The sequence below is a fragment of the Gouania willdenowi genome, chromosome 20, assembly GCF_900634775.1.
Source record: "Gouania willdenowi chromosome 20, fGouWil2.1, whole genome shotgun sequence".
In the NCBI taxonomy this organism is placed as follows: domain Eukaryota; kingdom Metazoa; phylum Chordata; class Actinopteri; order Blenniiformes; family Gobiesocidae; genus Gouania; species Gouania willdenowi.
This window is the reverse complement of record NC_041063.1, coordinates 8,504,063-8,519,651: the sequence shown is the minus strand read 5'-3', so window position 1 is coordinate 8,519,651 and position 15,589 is coordinate 8,504,063. Positions and strand designations below refer to the sequence as shown.

The 15,589-nt window shown below is 40.1% G+C and overlaps 2 protein-coding genes across 6 annotated transcripts in view; one reads left to right on the top strand and one right to left on the bottom strand.

Annotated features, from left to right (window-relative positions):
• Positions 1–9,870, top strand: part of LOC114454068 (microtubule-associated protein 4-like) — a 47,551-nt gene extending 37,681 nt beyond the window's left edge. Inside the window, exons 6-16 of one of the 5 annotated variants that reach the window (XM_028434182.1) lie at positions 971–1,378; positions 1,475–2,064; positions 2,877–3,086; positions 4,289–4,457; positions 4,526–4,588; positions 6,595–6,842; positions 7,067–7,159; positions 7,231–7,312; positions 7,397–7,482; positions 8,362–8,500; positions 8,691–9,870. In XM_028434182.1, coding sequence (XP_028289983.1) covers positions 971–1,378; positions 1,475–2,064; positions 2,877–3,086; positions 4,289–4,457; positions 4,526–4,588; positions 6,595–6,842; positions 7,067–7,159; positions 7,231–7,312; positions 7,397–7,482; positions 8,362–8,500; positions 8,691–8,698 — 2,096 coding nt within the window. In that variant the 3' untranslated portion in view covers positions 8,699–9,870. Of the gene's footprint in view, positions 1–970; positions 2,065–2,876; positions 3,087–4,288; positions 4,458–4,525; positions 4,589–6,594; positions 6,843–7,066; positions 7,160–7,230; positions 7,313–7,396; positions 7,483–8,361; positions 8,501–8,690 lie in introns of all 5 variants that reach the window. The other 4 variants (XM_028434181.1, XM_028434180.1, XM_028434179.1 and 1 more) reach the window with 4 other exon arrangements.
• Positions 9,871–10,680: 810 nt separating this feature from the next.
• LOC114454069 (leucine-rich repeat-containing protein 19-like) lies at positions 10,681–15,303 on the bottom strand. The gene is made up of 7 exons (XM_028434183.1): positions 15,194–15,303; positions 14,035–14,139; positions 13,709–13,959; positions 13,502–13,613; positions 12,003–12,060; positions 11,810–11,923; positions 10,681–11,731 (listed from the first exon to the last, which is right to left on the bottom strand). Exons 2-7 carry the CDS (start codon positions 14,137–14,139, stop codon positions 11,457–11,459), a joined length of 915 nt encoding a protein of 304 aa, XP_028289984.1. The 5' UTR covers positions 15,194–15,303; the 3' UTR covers positions 10,681–11,456.
• Between the last annotated feature and the right edge of the window lie 286 nt (positions 15,304–15,589).

The window sequence follows — 15,589 nt, the reverse complement described above, 5'->3', positions numbered from 1 at the left end:
TCCTCTCCCCTGCCCCGTCTTCTTACAAATATCACTGCTGTCATTACTGCGCAAAAATCTTTGACAGTTACCCCCTGGTTGTTGTCGTGCTAAATTTATACGGAAAAACAGAGGCAGCAATGTAGTCCAGCTTTGATTTATTTCATTGCGTCCCCTGCATTAATTGATTTGTGTTTCCTCCTGCCATTTATTTGCGCCCCTTAAGAGATCCGACTACTATACATATTCATCAGAGGGAAACGTGCTAAATGGATTAAGGGTGCATTCTGACGCGCTGAAAACTCCCAGTCCTGATACCCTGGGGTTTGTACTCCTTGTTGGCGCGTGGAGTGACGCTTGCACATGTTTTAATACCCCTAAACCTTGAGTGAATCCGCCCCAAAGTGCCTTTAAGTTCTTGGGGATAATTAATTGGACATGCTAAAGGATTCAGCTCACTCATTGGTCTCTGCAGCAGGTCTTGGAAATGTGACTATTTTTCTCATTCTTCTGAGTTCCACACAGGTTCCTCCGCTACGGATCGTCTGAATGTGATTCCCTCAGACTGTCGGAGTAGGATTAGAAGTCAGAAGTCATGGGCTTTAAGAGATTTCAGGGGTTAACGTTGCATCAGGAAACCATTCAAACTGTTTGAAACGTCTCATCAAACATTGAGAGTGGTACATTAACGGGTGTGCCATATTATCGATATCTACTGATTCCTATTCATTATTATCAATAGTTTTTAATTAGTCATTTTAAAAATGTAAATTAATTTTAGAAAATAATTGATTACCTGGTCAACTAAACATGTTTCCATTTATTAATATGTCTTACAACTGGAGCCTCTTTTTAAAGGTTGTAATGTTGTCTATTGTATTGTGCTGGTTTTTCTGGTTCATTTTCTAAGCTAAACCAGGTTTTGCTAATATAGTGTACTGTAGTTATAGAGACCTCTTTGATCTTCTGATCCAAACATCTCTCTGTACAGACGCCATGGAGAAGCAGAGTGAGCAGTTTGAACCCCTGGTAGAGGAGAAGAGCGTAAAGCTAGAGAATGTAAGCAGCAAAACTCCAGCCATCACAGACAAAGAGAAACACGAGGAGCCAGTAACAGAAAAAGAAAAGATTGATAACGCAACAAAGAAGACTGACACGCACACTGACGAGGTAGAGGAGCAGCAGAAAGAGATGAAGAAGCAAGAAGAAAGGGAGGTACGTGCACAGAAAGAAGAGGGAGAGCCAGCACAGAGGGAGGAGAAAGAAACGGAAAATAAAACTCAGAAGAAAGAGACTGCAAAGAAAGAAGAGACAGAAACGGCAAAGGAATTTAAAGAAATAGCAAAGAAAGAAGAGAATGTTTCAACACAGAGGGAAGAGAAAGAAATGGAAAAGAAAGGAGAGAAAGAAATAGCAAGTAAAGAAGAGAAAGAAACAACGCAGAGGGAAGAGCCAGAAACACCAAAGAAAGAAATTGTAAAGAAAGAAGAAAAAGAAATAGCAAAGAAAGAAGAAAAAGAAACATCTCAAAGGGAGAAGGAAGATTTACCCTTTGACCCACAGGAAAAGAAAAGTAAAGCAAGTGAGGAAAAGAAAATAGAGTTTAAGGCTGAAGTAGAGACACAAGTGAAAAAAGCAGAAGATTTAGAAAGTGATGAGTCCAAAGTGAGAGAACAAGGACATAAAAGCACAGACACTGAAGAGATAAAGGATGTTAAGGAGCAACTTCAAATAGAAAAACACCAAGATCAGAAGGAGCAGCAGATTTCTATCAGTACGAGTAGAAACGATGAGAAGGTTGAGAAGGATGATGTGCAGCTGAAGACACCAGCAGAGGAACAAGGAGCTGAGAAAGGGAACGATGTGGGGAAGGTAAAGGAGATGCCATCAGAAGAGAAGGAAGTAAAGCAAGTGAAGCAGGACAAAGCTCACACTGAGAAGAAAGTTGTGGAGAAGAAGGTTGGTCAGAAACCTGTGAAAACAGATGCTGAAGAAAAGGCCAAAAAAACATCTAAACTGACAGCAAGTGTAGGCAGTGCAGTATCAGGAAAAGATGGGACGACAGCAGGAAAGAAGAGCACCAAGGTAAGGATCCACCCATCCATCATCTATCCATCCATCCATCCATCCATCCATCCATTAGTGAGATTACAATCTGTATTCAATGCCAAAATTAAAAAGCAGACGAGTCTTCATGCATTGGATACAAGAACAACAAAGAAACACATTCAGGGCAACCAAGAAAATCAAGAGCTTAAAACTGTATCCACACATCTGTATTACTCTCCTGGTGCATGATGGGAAACTTTTCACAAACAAGCTCATATAGGATTGCAGGTCTTTAAATTTTGGTCTCCAACACTTTGTAAAGTCAAACCAAATTAAATACATCACCAAACAATGTCCTCAGCTCTGCATTTTTTTTTAATTTTGAAAAGGTTTCTGTCAGTTGTCTTCGTTAGTCCTGCTGCCACTGCGGGGTTTCTAACAGGAGGTTTTGCATTAGTTTAATTCTGAAACAGGAAGTGCAGCACACATCCTGTCAGCACATCTAATTTGTCAAATCGAAGTAGAAACAAACTCTTCACAACCAATGATGTGACAGTCAGTCCATGAGAGAAAAGGTTTGACAACCTGCAGCATTAAAAGTAATCTTTCATTTAGATTTATGTTTAACTTTAGTTTATTTTTACTTTAAATTTTTTTTTTTTTTTTTTTAAAACTAAGGACAAGCTTAGTTGTTGTTTTTGAGCCCAACTGTTTGCACACTGACCCATGCTGCCTGTATGAGTATGAGCTAGCTGTACTTAGCATTATTAACTCTTACCTTTCTGCTGATTGTGCTTCTGTTATTATATCATCCTCTGTTGTGTTTTCCATCCTCTTTGGTGTAACAGCCGGTTGTCGGGGCAACCAAACCAGCTGCTAAACCTGGGCAGGGCGTCGTACCCACAGCCTCCACCAAACGCCCCCCGACCTCCTCCACAGCCTCCACCTCTGACAAAAAGACCAGCACCCTCAGAGCACCATCAGCTACAGCAGCAGCAGCTCCTGGGACTAAGAGACCCCCCTCCTCCACCACCGCTGCACGGGATCTAAAACCTAAGGTTAGTGTTACCCACTGACCTTTAAACTCTACCAAAGAACTCATCAGAGACTATCAATCTGCTTATTTTATTTGGGCCGTTTTTTGCTTTTTATGTCACTGAAAAAGTTATATTAATTGAATTATTTGATTAATTAGTCAAATGTAAAAGTGCAGCTGTCAAAATCACAGGAAATAACCAAACATTGTTTACAATCTGTGACAAAAAGCTTCAGAAAACACAAAAGGAAATTAATTTTTAAGTCAGATATTATTGTTCCGCTCCATGTGAAGAACATGTAGATATAAATCATTATTTTTACACTTTAGTTCCAGATTACATTTAGAGAGCTTTTTGGGTCCCATCCATAAAGTCATTGGAACATTGAAGAACTGTCATGTGGAGAAAGGGTCATCTATAAGGGGGAAGAAAGGGGAGACTTTTTTGGGGTCAATCCATAAAGTCAGCAAAATGATGATCCATTGTTCTATGAATCTGTGATAACCACAATTATTTATTCATCTGAATAATATCCACTGTTATCCAGGAAGTTTATTATTATTATAGTCATCTTAAAGATGGAAATCCTTGTTTTAATCACAAATAAAAAGAGTTAAAAGTGACCAAAAATGGTGGAAAAGGAGGTGAAATGGGATTTTAGAAACCACAGAAATTGGTTAAAAGTTGCAAACTAGAGTGGGCAAAAACATGCAGAAAAAGTGGTAAAAAAGGGTTCAAAGTGACAATATTGGAACAAATAGTTTAAACTGGCAAATAATGGGCATGACAAATGGTGAATGTGGATAAATTGGCAAAAAATAAGCTTGAAATATTGTGAAAAGAGGTTAAAAATTACAATAATGATAACATGTGACATTAGGTGGAAAAGTGTTGGAAGAGGTTTATGAGTGCTAAAAATTTCTGGAAAGTAGAAAAAATGTGCAGAAAAGGCAATGTGATGGAGAAGTGTCAGAAATAGGAGTAATGTGGCAAAAATGCATTAAAAGGAGCAAAAATATGGCAAGAAAAAGTGTTAAAAATAGGTTAAAATATGCAGAGTTTGATGTAGTTGTAGAATAGGGTGATGTCAATGGATGGGGGGCGTGGTCTAAACACACACTGACATTTCTCTGACCAACTTCACTTTCATTGGCTGTGTTTCTTCTTCTCTTTGTTTTTCTATCAACACATTCTCATTCTGCTTTTTCTCTTTAAACTCACAGACAGCCACAGCAGAGAAGCGCCCCCTGCTGTCAAAGACCAGTACTGTCTCCTCAGCAGGAACCACTGCTGCCTCTAAAACCGGAGGTGCCCCCCCAACTACCACCAGCACCAGTAGGGCCCCAACATCAGCTCGCAGCACCCTGGGGGCCAGGAATCCTGTGGCTACATGTAGGCTCATCATTATTTATATATTTAGTTTGTTCCTGGAGATGAGGATGTGATGTTGTGTGTTTCAGCCTCTAAGACTGACAGCAGACCAGGAGAGGAGAAGAAGTCCAGCACTGTGAGAAGCCCCACAGGTAACCATCCTCATCATGGTCTCTGAGGGGAGAAGCTTTAAGGGCTCACCTACACTAAGGTCTAAATAACAGCAGATTAGAACTGAAAAGTGTCATATTTTGCTATAACAGCTGTTCTCAACATGTGGGTTGGGACCCAAAAGTGGGTCACAGACCTGTTCTCAATGAGTTACAGACAAGCATATTAAATTGTGTGTAACGACTGTTTGTAGTTCTGTTTTTTTTTTTTGTGTAATATTGTCACTGTGTCATTTTATTATTTTGTGTTTTTGTTGTCATGAGCTTTTGTTATTGTTTTGTGTGTTTTATGGAGAGGTGTTGTGTATTTATAGCTTCAGGTATTTTTGGACTGGTTTTGTTTGTTTATTGGCGTAGTTGTGTTGGAGTCATTTAATGCATTTATAACTTACTTACTTAAATCATTTACTGTCATTTTTTGTTGTTTTGGGGTGTTTTGTGGTGGTTTTGTGTCATTTTGTGTGTTTATGAATTCCTTTCATGTATTTTCATTTTGTGTGTTTCTCTTGTCATTTTGTGTATTTATGGCATCAGTTACTGTCATTTTGTTCAGGTGTTTTTGGACTGGTTTTGTCAATTTTTTGTACTGTTTGTGTCAATAGCATCACCTAATGTTTTTTTTTTGTTGTTTTGTGTTTTTTTGAGCAGTTTTGTGTATTTATAGCATCACCCACTGTCATTTTGTTGTTGCTTTTGTGTGTTTTTGGACTGGTTTAGCATCACCTAATGTCTTTTTGTTGTTTTGCATGTTTCCGGAGTCATTTAATGCATTTATAACATCGCTTACTGTCTTCCATTTTGTTGTTTTTAGTTGGTTTTGTGTCTTTTTGGCATCATCTATGTTGTCATTTTGTGTGTTTATTAATTTAATTTAAGTGTTTTATTGTCACGTTGTCTTTTTGTGTGTTGTTGAGAGTTTTCTGATTGATCTTCTTTGAACGTAAAAGTTTATATTTCCCTGTCTGAATTTACTAGCATATTAGGTTTTATTTCAGGTACAAACATGTATTGAGTGCATGGATTTAAGAAGTGAAGAATGAGAGAATTTGAACATTGTCATGGTTACAGATATGTCCATCCATCCATTTTCATACCCGCTTATTCCCGTTTATCAGGGTCGCGGGGGTCTGCCGGTGCCAATCTCCGGCTCTCATAGGGCGCTGGGCGGGGGTACACCCTGGACAGGGCACCAGTCCATCACAGGGCAACACAGACAGACAACCACTCACTCTCTCATTCACTCCTATGGGCAATTTAGAGACTCCAATCAACCTTACAGTCATGTTTTTGGATTGTGGGAGGAAGCCGGAGTACCCGGAGGAAACCCATGCAGCACGGGGAGAACATGCAAACTCCACCCCAGGGCTTGAACCCAGGACCTTCTTGCTGTGAGGCGGATGTGCTAACCACTAAGCCACCGTGCGTTACAGATATGTATTAAGGACAATTTTGCTCTATAATTCTTCACCTTCCACCATCCTTGGTTCCCTCTGTTTTCTCTCATTTCTTTGCTCTACTGGCCTTGATAAGAAGATTAGTGGTGGTTGTGGCAACAGTGGAACTGTCAGCAGATCTGCTGTGATGTTTCTAAACACATTGTCCATTGGAACAGAAACCAACGAGTCTGGACAGAGACAGAGAGACGTAGGAGAGACAGAAACGGATTAGTCTGTGCAGTCTGTGGATTACTGAGAACTCACTGCTGACAGGAGTTTGAAGAACTTTCCTAATCTGTCAGAGGTTCATAAAGACAGATAAATCACAGAGGTTAAAGGAAGAGGATTTACTCGGCTCAGCATGTCTTAGCTTTAGCTATAGCTATAGCAGAGGCTCAGAGGCAGACATGTAGCACAGTGTGAACAGTCAGACATCCAAAGCTTGTGTTTTAATCTCCTGTGTCCTGAGTGCATATGAATTAGAGCTTAGTTTAACCTTCTTCTCACCATCAGGTGGTGGTGACCTCTGTAACCCTTTGTGATTCTCCTCAGTGAATTCTGTCCAACCAAAGACCAGCACTTCAGCCTCCAGGAGTCGACCCGCAGCTCCTAAAGCAGCCTCCGCTGCCTCTTCCTCAGAGGCAACAGCAGGAAAGAAGCTGGTGGCTCCGAGCACAACTCGGCCCACAGCTTCTAAAGCAGCAGCAGCTGCTCGCCCTGGAACAGCCCCCACCACACGGAACACACGCACCAAGATCAGCTCTACTGACAACATGAAGCATGAGGCAGCTGGAGGGAAGGTAGGTTCAACTATTCAACACTAGATACTGGAAATACTTTTTACACAATTACTCGTCACATGTTTTCTCAGAGAGAAGTAGTCATGTGACCAGGTACGTCACGTTACGTGACGTACCTGGTCACATGACCACTTCTCTGAGAAAACATGGCGTGGTACGTGTGGACAGAAGAGGAGACCCAGACATTTCTTAGCATTAGACCTGAACCCATGGTGTCTCTGTAGGCTCAGATGGCCTCCAAGAAGATAGACTTCAGCCATGTCACGTCACGTCTGGGCTCCAAGGACAACATGAAACAAGTGGCGGGAGGCGGGAATGTAAGTATCAGTGTGTTACAGTTACAGTCCTCAGTCCTGGTCCATCAGAATCCTTGTGTGACCTCCAACAGGTGCAGATACTCAACAAGAAGGTGGACATGATGAAGGTGGCATCAAAGTGTGGATCAAAGGACAACATCAAACACAAGCCTGGTGAGATGAGAGAACATAGGAGCTGATTAGTCTGTCTGTGTGACTGAATCACTGACTCAATGACTAACTTGTCTGTGTCTGCAGGGGGTGGAGACGTCAAGGTCGACTCCCACAAAGTGAACATCAAAGGCAAGACTCAGACTAAAGTGGACCCTGTGCCCAGTGTGAAGGTGAGAACATCACAGCATGTTGTTTATGAAGGTTAATAAACGTTAAAATAAGGTTTTATTGATCATAAAGTAAAGGATATCATCCTTTACAGTGAGAGCAAAGTAAGATAAGTCACAGAGAAAGGATTATTCACCCTCCATTGACCCCATGATGATAATAATCCATTTTATTTCCTTACTGCCTTTCTTATTTATTTATTTATTTATTTATTCAATTTATTTCCGACATGGTTACATTCACTTCTTTTTTTTTACATTTTTTTTTTTTTTTTTTTTTTTTTTTTGTACATGCCGAAAAAGGAGACGAGAGAAGCAGTTTGCTTATCTGGGTCCCGTCCCCTGTTTTACCATCGCAAATTTACATGGGTTTACATGTCTCTCTGGTCAAACATTCTTGAGTTGTTCTGAACAGTCCTTTTTTGTGTATTCTCATCTGTAGTCAGTGTTGTCTTTTTTTTTTTTTTTTTCTTATTCACACATCTCACACTCTAGCTCTTATATACAATCAATTAAAATCAGGAATAACAGGAAAAGTGGACAAGTTCTTCTCTTTGATAGATATGTAGATATTAGTGGGATCTGGACATCCTTACTGTCTTCATCCCTTTGTTTTACTCAGTAAACATAGTTTTAATTTGTAATTGTAACAAAGATGATGTAATTCTAAGATTCAGTGACTCAGCATGTTTGGAACCTTAATAAAAAGTGTGTTTACTACCGCAGAATCTCTTTGTATCACTGGATGTGTAGCTGACTGATGTCAGAGCTTCATCTAGTGGTAGAAAGTGTTATTACAGCTGAAGAGGAATTCTGTTGATTCTGTAGCTCTCAGATTCTCACCGCTTTATCCCTTCACAAATGTTCCTGCTGCGTTTCTAGACTGAAGGTTCCTCAGAGGTTACAGGAGACTGTGAGACGGCCACGGCCATTGCCCCGCCCCCAGCCCCTGGCCCCCAGTTGGACCAGCCTGGAGACGCAAACGATTCCACGACTCTGGATTCTTTCATCCCAGAGACTAGTAAGTGTGCGAGCATGAAGACCTTAATCATCAAACAATGTGATCAGAAACATTGTTAGCTTAGCCTGTTAGCTTTCATTTAAACGCTCTAACCAGTGGAACAGTCCAGTGTGTGTGTGTGTGTGTGTTGATCTAGTGTGAGGACCACAGCTCCTGACCACACATCCATCTTTGACTTCTTATCTTTCAGGCCTCTAATGTTTCTGCCCCCCCCCCACCACCCCCCTCTCTGTCTCATAATCACCACCCCCACCTTTGTACCACAGATTGAGTACCACAGTGATGACATCATCAAAGACACTTTGAAGCTCTCTTTGGTGGAGGTCCAGGAAACTACAACAGCAGCTTTGGTCAAAGCTTCTTCCAACGTCTCTCTGTCATCATCATGTCCTCCCCCCCCCCCCCCCCCCCACACCACCCCCACCCCCCATCCTCACATATCTACCACAGCCTCTCCTGAGGAGCTGTAGCTCTGCTTCACTATCCTCGTCCACAGCTCTATAGATCTATAGATCAACAGATGTTTCCCTGTGTACTCAGTGTGTGAGTGTGAACATAACCTTTCATCTCTTCTATCTTTACTTCTTGATTTTGAAACAAGTTGTAAGTATTTTTCTCTTTTTTTGTTTTTTTCTTTCTCGATGTTAAAATACGACAGGATTTTGTCTTTTTTTTATTTATTTCCCCTCATTGAATCTGCACAGGTTGATATTAAGTGGAGCTAATTTACAACACACACTTTGTGTAAAGTTCAGGCAGAGAAAAGCAGGTTCACGCAGAGACCCAGACATACCACACATTTGTAACACAGTGAATGTTTAGTGTGACTGGGAAGGAAGTGATGGAGCTTTATCACACTGTTAAACTCTTTAAAAATATTATTGCTGGATAAGTTGACTTCATGTAAACGAGGACACCTTTAAGACAATAATGTAGTGAACAAGAACCAAAATGATCAAATATTTTATCATTATCTTTATTTACAATCTGATTTATAGAGCAGTATTTTTTTTCGACCCAATATACACACACATTTCTCTCAATGGCAATGTATTTTTTAAATTGGAATTAAAGCAACAAATAACTTCTTTGAAATAGAAATATTAATGTGTAGCTTTGCTGCATCAGAGTTCAGAGGGTTAAGCCCATGTGCAGGGTTTACATGTTCTCCCTGGGTTTCCTCCTTTTGTTCATTGTTTGTGTGTTTGTGTTGGTCACTGTGTGTGAAAGTCACAGCAAAACCTTTAAAACTACAGTAATTATTCAACAAACTAAAGTAAAAACAGTTTTAAAAGCTTCATAATGTGGTTTATATAAGAATATGTTCCAGATGTGATATCACCTGCTTATAAAAGTTGTTATAAAGTTTATTTGTTCCCCGTGTTTTTGAGCTGTTTCTGTGTAATGAGTCAGACAGCACGAGCTTTAAATACGTAAACTATAAACGAGCACTGACGTTAACTACAAATCTAACCATGAGGCCTTAAAGCAGAATCCACTGCTTTGAAAAGAGGAAGCGTGTGTGTGTGTGTGTGTGTGTGTGTGTGTGTGTGTGTGTGTGTGTGTGTGTGTGTGTGTGTGTGTGTGTGTGTGTGTGTGTGTGTGTGTGTGTGTGTGTGTGTGTGTGTGTGTGTGTGTGTGTGTGTGTGTGTGTGTGTGTGTGTGTGTGTGTGTGTGTGTGTGTGTGTGTGTGTTGTCATGCCCCCCTGATTTTAACCTTTGTGTGAGGTTGCACACTCGTGTACATAAACGTTATAAATGTTATGAAGGAGCGACAGGTGTGAAAGTAACAAAAGCTTCTCATTAATGATTAAGATCATCTTTAGGGTGAAATAACGAGTGTTGGCGTTAACAGAACTAAAGATAAACGTGCTCTGCTCACACTGAAGTCTGGGAGTGTTTGAACTGAGCGATGCTAATGCTAATGTCATCTTTAGAAATGTCAGACTTTTCTGCAGCTGCAGAGCATGTGGAAGGGATTTTATTCATGCTTTGAATTTAATATTTTGGAAGTGTTTATTGTGCTCATTTCTTCATTAGTGATGTGATTATTAAACTTGAATAAAGAGACGTGAATCTCTGTTTTGCTCCGTCTGCGTTTGTTTTCAACACGAACGTAAAATGGAAATGTAACAGAAAACATGTTCTCTACATCAAAGGACTCAAGTGTAGCTCAATCCTAAGATAACAAAAGGATTTATTTTATTTTTTACTTTAAAGTGTCAAAGAATCAAAGTATTTATTCACAAACAAGAAGAGAAAAGATTTCCACTCGTTCCACAGCCATTTTTCAAACTATTTTCATCTTCCAGAAACAACAACAGCGTTTAAAGTAGATGGACCTTATTAAAGGACTAGATGTTGTTGATCAAAAACAGGAGGAGGAGGAGGGCGTGTCCAGTCCAGACTAAAAGCCAGCTGTAGGTTCACGTGGTTCAACAGTTCAAAGCTTGTTGTAATTCCAGCAACATTCGTTTTGAACAATGTGTTAAATTTTCATTTATTCAGACAAATGTTCCTCAGAAAATCCACTTTGATCTGACAATGTCAGGCTGACATGTTTTGACTGACAACTCTGAGGCGTTTGCTGGTTGCTTTGATGTTTCCTTTGAAGTTTGAATAATATGTTAATGTGATAAGGTTTCAAATTAAACATATTCAAAAAAAAAAGACTCATGAAAATTATTATGCTGGAATTACTACATGGAAGTCAAGGCAACATCAAAGCAATCAGCAGAAGCCTCTGGCGAAGACTGGCAGTTGTAAGTCGAAACATGTCAAAAGATCAAAGCGGATTTCCTAAGGAACAGCTGTGTAAATAAATGAAACCTTAACATATTATTCAAAGCTTGTTGGTTTTTTTTTTGAGCTCTTTCCTTAAATATTCTCTAGATATCGCCCCACAAACTCTGCTGTGAAGATTCCTTTTATGTTCCTCCATCTTTGCTCCCATTGGTCACCCCAGGCTTTGAATGTAAGGATCTTCATAGTAACCTTCCTCCTCCTCCTCCTCTCTCTCTTGTCTCTGGTCATTGAACCTGAACGTCTGGGTCGTAGGTCGCACCGTGGGCTCCTCGTCTCCATGGAGACGTTGATGTCTGTAGTCGTGGAAAAGTTTGTACCACGAAGGTCCTTTGATGGCAAATACGATAATCAAACACGTGACCAGAGCCAGGACCGCCACGCTGGCTGTGAACCTCCACGTCTTACTGCTGCGTTCAGGCGTCTGATCTGTTGGTAGGACAAGATTCACTTGTGATTAGAGTGAGTGAGTGATGGAGGAGAAAACATCTGGCGTTTCTACTGGACCTTCACTGGTGCTCAGGTTCAGTCCTGGAGGATCTGAGATGTGGATTAGAGCCACTGATGGCGGTGGGGTTAGTTGAACATCCAGTGGAGACTCACAGAGAAGCTTCAGTCCCTCTGAGGAACCACAAAACAATCATAAATCAATTATAACAATGGTAAAATGCTATGCTAACGTTAGCTGTGATGAACTCACCAAACCTCTGCAGTGAAGCACAGGAGCAGTTCCAGGGGTTTCCTCTGAGGTTCAACATCTGTAGGACACGAAATGTCATCCATGGAGTTTCAAATTTGATCTGATCTATGTGTGAGTTACTGATCTCTCTCTTTAATTTACACCAGTGTTCCACTCATTCTGTATTTTTCTTGGTACAAAGTGATCTAGTTCCTTTGCTATTTTTATTTCAGTTATAACTTCTGACATAGATTGTAGAGCAGCTTCGTCCAGACCAGTGGTTCTCAACCTTTTCATCCCACAACCCCCAAAATAAAGGTTCCAGAGAGCGGGGACCCCCACTGTAGCTGAAGGTGGTTGAACACAGACATGAACATTGAAGAACAGTCATGTGGAGACAGGGTCATCTATAAGGGGGGATAAAGGGGAGAGATTTTTGGGGTTCGTTCATAATGTCAGCAAAATGATGGTTCATTGTTCTATGAATCTGTGATAACCACATTTATTTATTCATCTGAATAATATCCACTGTCCATCTTAAAGATGGAAATCCTTGTTTTAATCACAAATAAAATGGGTTCTAAGTGAGCAAAAATGGTGGAAAAGGTGTTGAAAGGGGATTTTAAAAACCACATAAATTGGTTAAAAGTTATGAACTAAGAAAACGTGGTAAAAGGGTTCAAAGTGTCAATATTGAAACAATTACTTTGAGCTGGCAAATAATGGGCATGGCAAATGGTGAATGTGGTTAAATTGGCAAAAATAATCATGAAATATGGTAAAGAGGTTAAAAGTGACAATAATGGGTTAATATATGTGACATTAGGTGGAAAAGTGGTGGAAAGGGTTTATAAGTGCTGAAAATGTCTTGAAAGTGGGGAAAATGTGCTGAAAAGGCATTGAAATGTAATGACATGTCAGAAATCGGAGTAATGTAACAAAAATGCATTAAAAGAAGCAAAAATATGGAAATAAAAATAGGTTGAAATCTGGTGAGTTTGGTGTAGTTGCAGAAAAATAATAATGCACTGGATTTCAAACAGCACTTTATCAAAGACACAAAGTGTTTTACAGAATTAAGACATTATTCTTTCATGCCACACTTAGTGGTGGTAAGCTACAACTCTAGCCACACTTGTCCTGGGGCAGTCTGACGGGAGCGGGGCTGCCATAGTGCGCCATCGGCCCCACCAACACTCACTCACACACCACATTCATACTCGGCAATGTGGGTGAAATGCCTTGCCCAAGTACACATTGACAGATACTACTGGAGTGACTGTCCCCCACTGTGGCACCTGGAATTCTCAGTGATCTCCATCCAACTTCTAACCAGGCCCAGACCTGCTTAGCTTCATGGATCTATCAAGATCGGGCAATAACAGGCTGGTATGGCCACATAGAATAAGGGTAAATATTGTTCAAAAATATATAGTCCCTTGAAGACATCTGGCGACCCCCTCCCAGTGTTAAGCAACCCCAAGGTTAAGAACCCCTGGTCCAGAGAAGGCTGGTTTTACCTGTAGGTCATTGAATGTCTCATTCAGCTCTGCAGGTAGACAGGTTAGTTTGTTATGGGACAGATCCAACATGGTCAGATGCTCCAGACCATAAAATGCCTGTGGGTGGAGCCTAACGGAGACCAATAGAAACACAGAGATGGACTAAGAAGCAGTGACTTATGTCGTCACTCCTCTACAGTCTCATATAGTGCGTGTGTCCTCTACCTGCTGATGTTGTTCCTGGACAGAGACAACAGTCTGAGCTTTTTGACCATGGTGAAGAACTTTTCTGGTACTTCACTCACCAGGTTCTGATCCAAGTGGAGTTCTTCCAGTGTGGGATAGCTGGAGAGTACACGTTTGTCCAAACCAGTCAAAGTGATCTGGTTCCCATTAAGAACCAGTTTGGTAACCATGGAGTTGTTGGTGTTGAAGGGGATGGACCGTAGAAGGTCATTGGTTTGGTTTATCACCATCTGATCAATGAAGATAAATCACAGTCAGCACACATGGACAATCACAGCAGATCAATCCAACTAATCGTCTCTCACTGGTTGGTTCTGCTCCCCAGTGTCAGTAGTGTTTCCAATCACTGGTTCCAGTTCCAGTAGAAGTACAGACAGGAACAGGAAGTTCAGCAAATGCTTCTCCATCATCTCAACATGGGGAGAAACACAAACACTTCAGCTCTTCATCTGTTACATTTGTAGGGAAGACAAATCATCACTGTATGTTATTGAGAACCACCAGTTCTCAACCTTGGGGCCAGGACCCCATTTAAGGTCGTGAGACACTGGGAGAGGGTCACCAGATGCCTTCATGAAACTAAGAATATTTTCTCAACAAATTAAGCCTATTTTTACCCTTTTTCTGAAGCTACACCAAACTTGCCATATTTTAACCTATTTTCATCACTTTCTATTGCCATATTTTTACCTCTGTCACTTTTAACCTCTTTTCACCATATTTCATGATTATTTTTTGCCAATTTAACCGCATTCACCATTTGTCATGTCCATTATTTGCCAATTTAAACTAATTGTTCCTACTTTTGAATGCTTTTTTTTTTTTTTTTTTTTTACCACCTTTTCTGTCTTTTTTGACCACTCTAATTTGCAACTTTCAACCAATTTCAGTGGTTTTTAAAATTTTGCCACCATTTTTGGTCAATTTGAACCCATTTTATTTGTCATTAAAACAAGGATATCCATCTTTAAGATGACTATAATAATAATAATAATAAACGTTCCTGGATAACAGTGGATATTATTCAGATGAATAAATAAATGTGATTATCACAGATTCGTCAAACAATGGACCATCATTTAATCTCTCCCCTTTATCCCCCCTTATAGATGACCCTGTCTCCACATGACTGTTCTTCAGTGTTCATGTCTGTGTTTAACCACCTTCAGCTACAGTGGGGATCCCCACTTTCTGGAACCTTTATTTTGGGGATCACGGGCTGAACAGGTTGAGAACCACTGACATACAGTATATGTAATTATTACTTTCTCAGCTCTTACACCAGCAGGTAGGATGTGAACGTGAAGCACTAAACATGTAGGAACATGTAACTGTGATTAACAAGTATTTAACAATCTGATCTTTTTAAATTAAACAAGCTACCCTGGACTCAGACTGTCAGCCTTTAAAATTCTATAAAATCTGGACACATTTGTTGTTAAAGTAAGAAATGAAGAGTCTTACCTTCACTTCTCGTCTGTCTTGTAATCTCTGTCACGTGCAGCACAGAACATGACCCTTGGCCCTTGTAAAAACCTGAGACTTGTTCTGCATCATAGCAGCACTAACCACTGATGATTCCATTAAAGTGACTTCAGTTTTCTATGACAAGTTATTATCTTGACTTGGAAACATTTCTAAATACTTAAACAGTGACAGACATTCCCTCATTTATTATCATTGTAAATGAAAGTGTCTATATTCTATGGGTCAGATTAAAGTAAAACACTATTTAATCTGCTTTGAAGTGACAACTCTGTGCAGAAACAGTACAACATGTGTTCTTATAACGTTCCATCTTATTTAAGAAGGAAACTGAGGATGATAAACATTTTCATTTTCAGAATCTTTTAATAGATT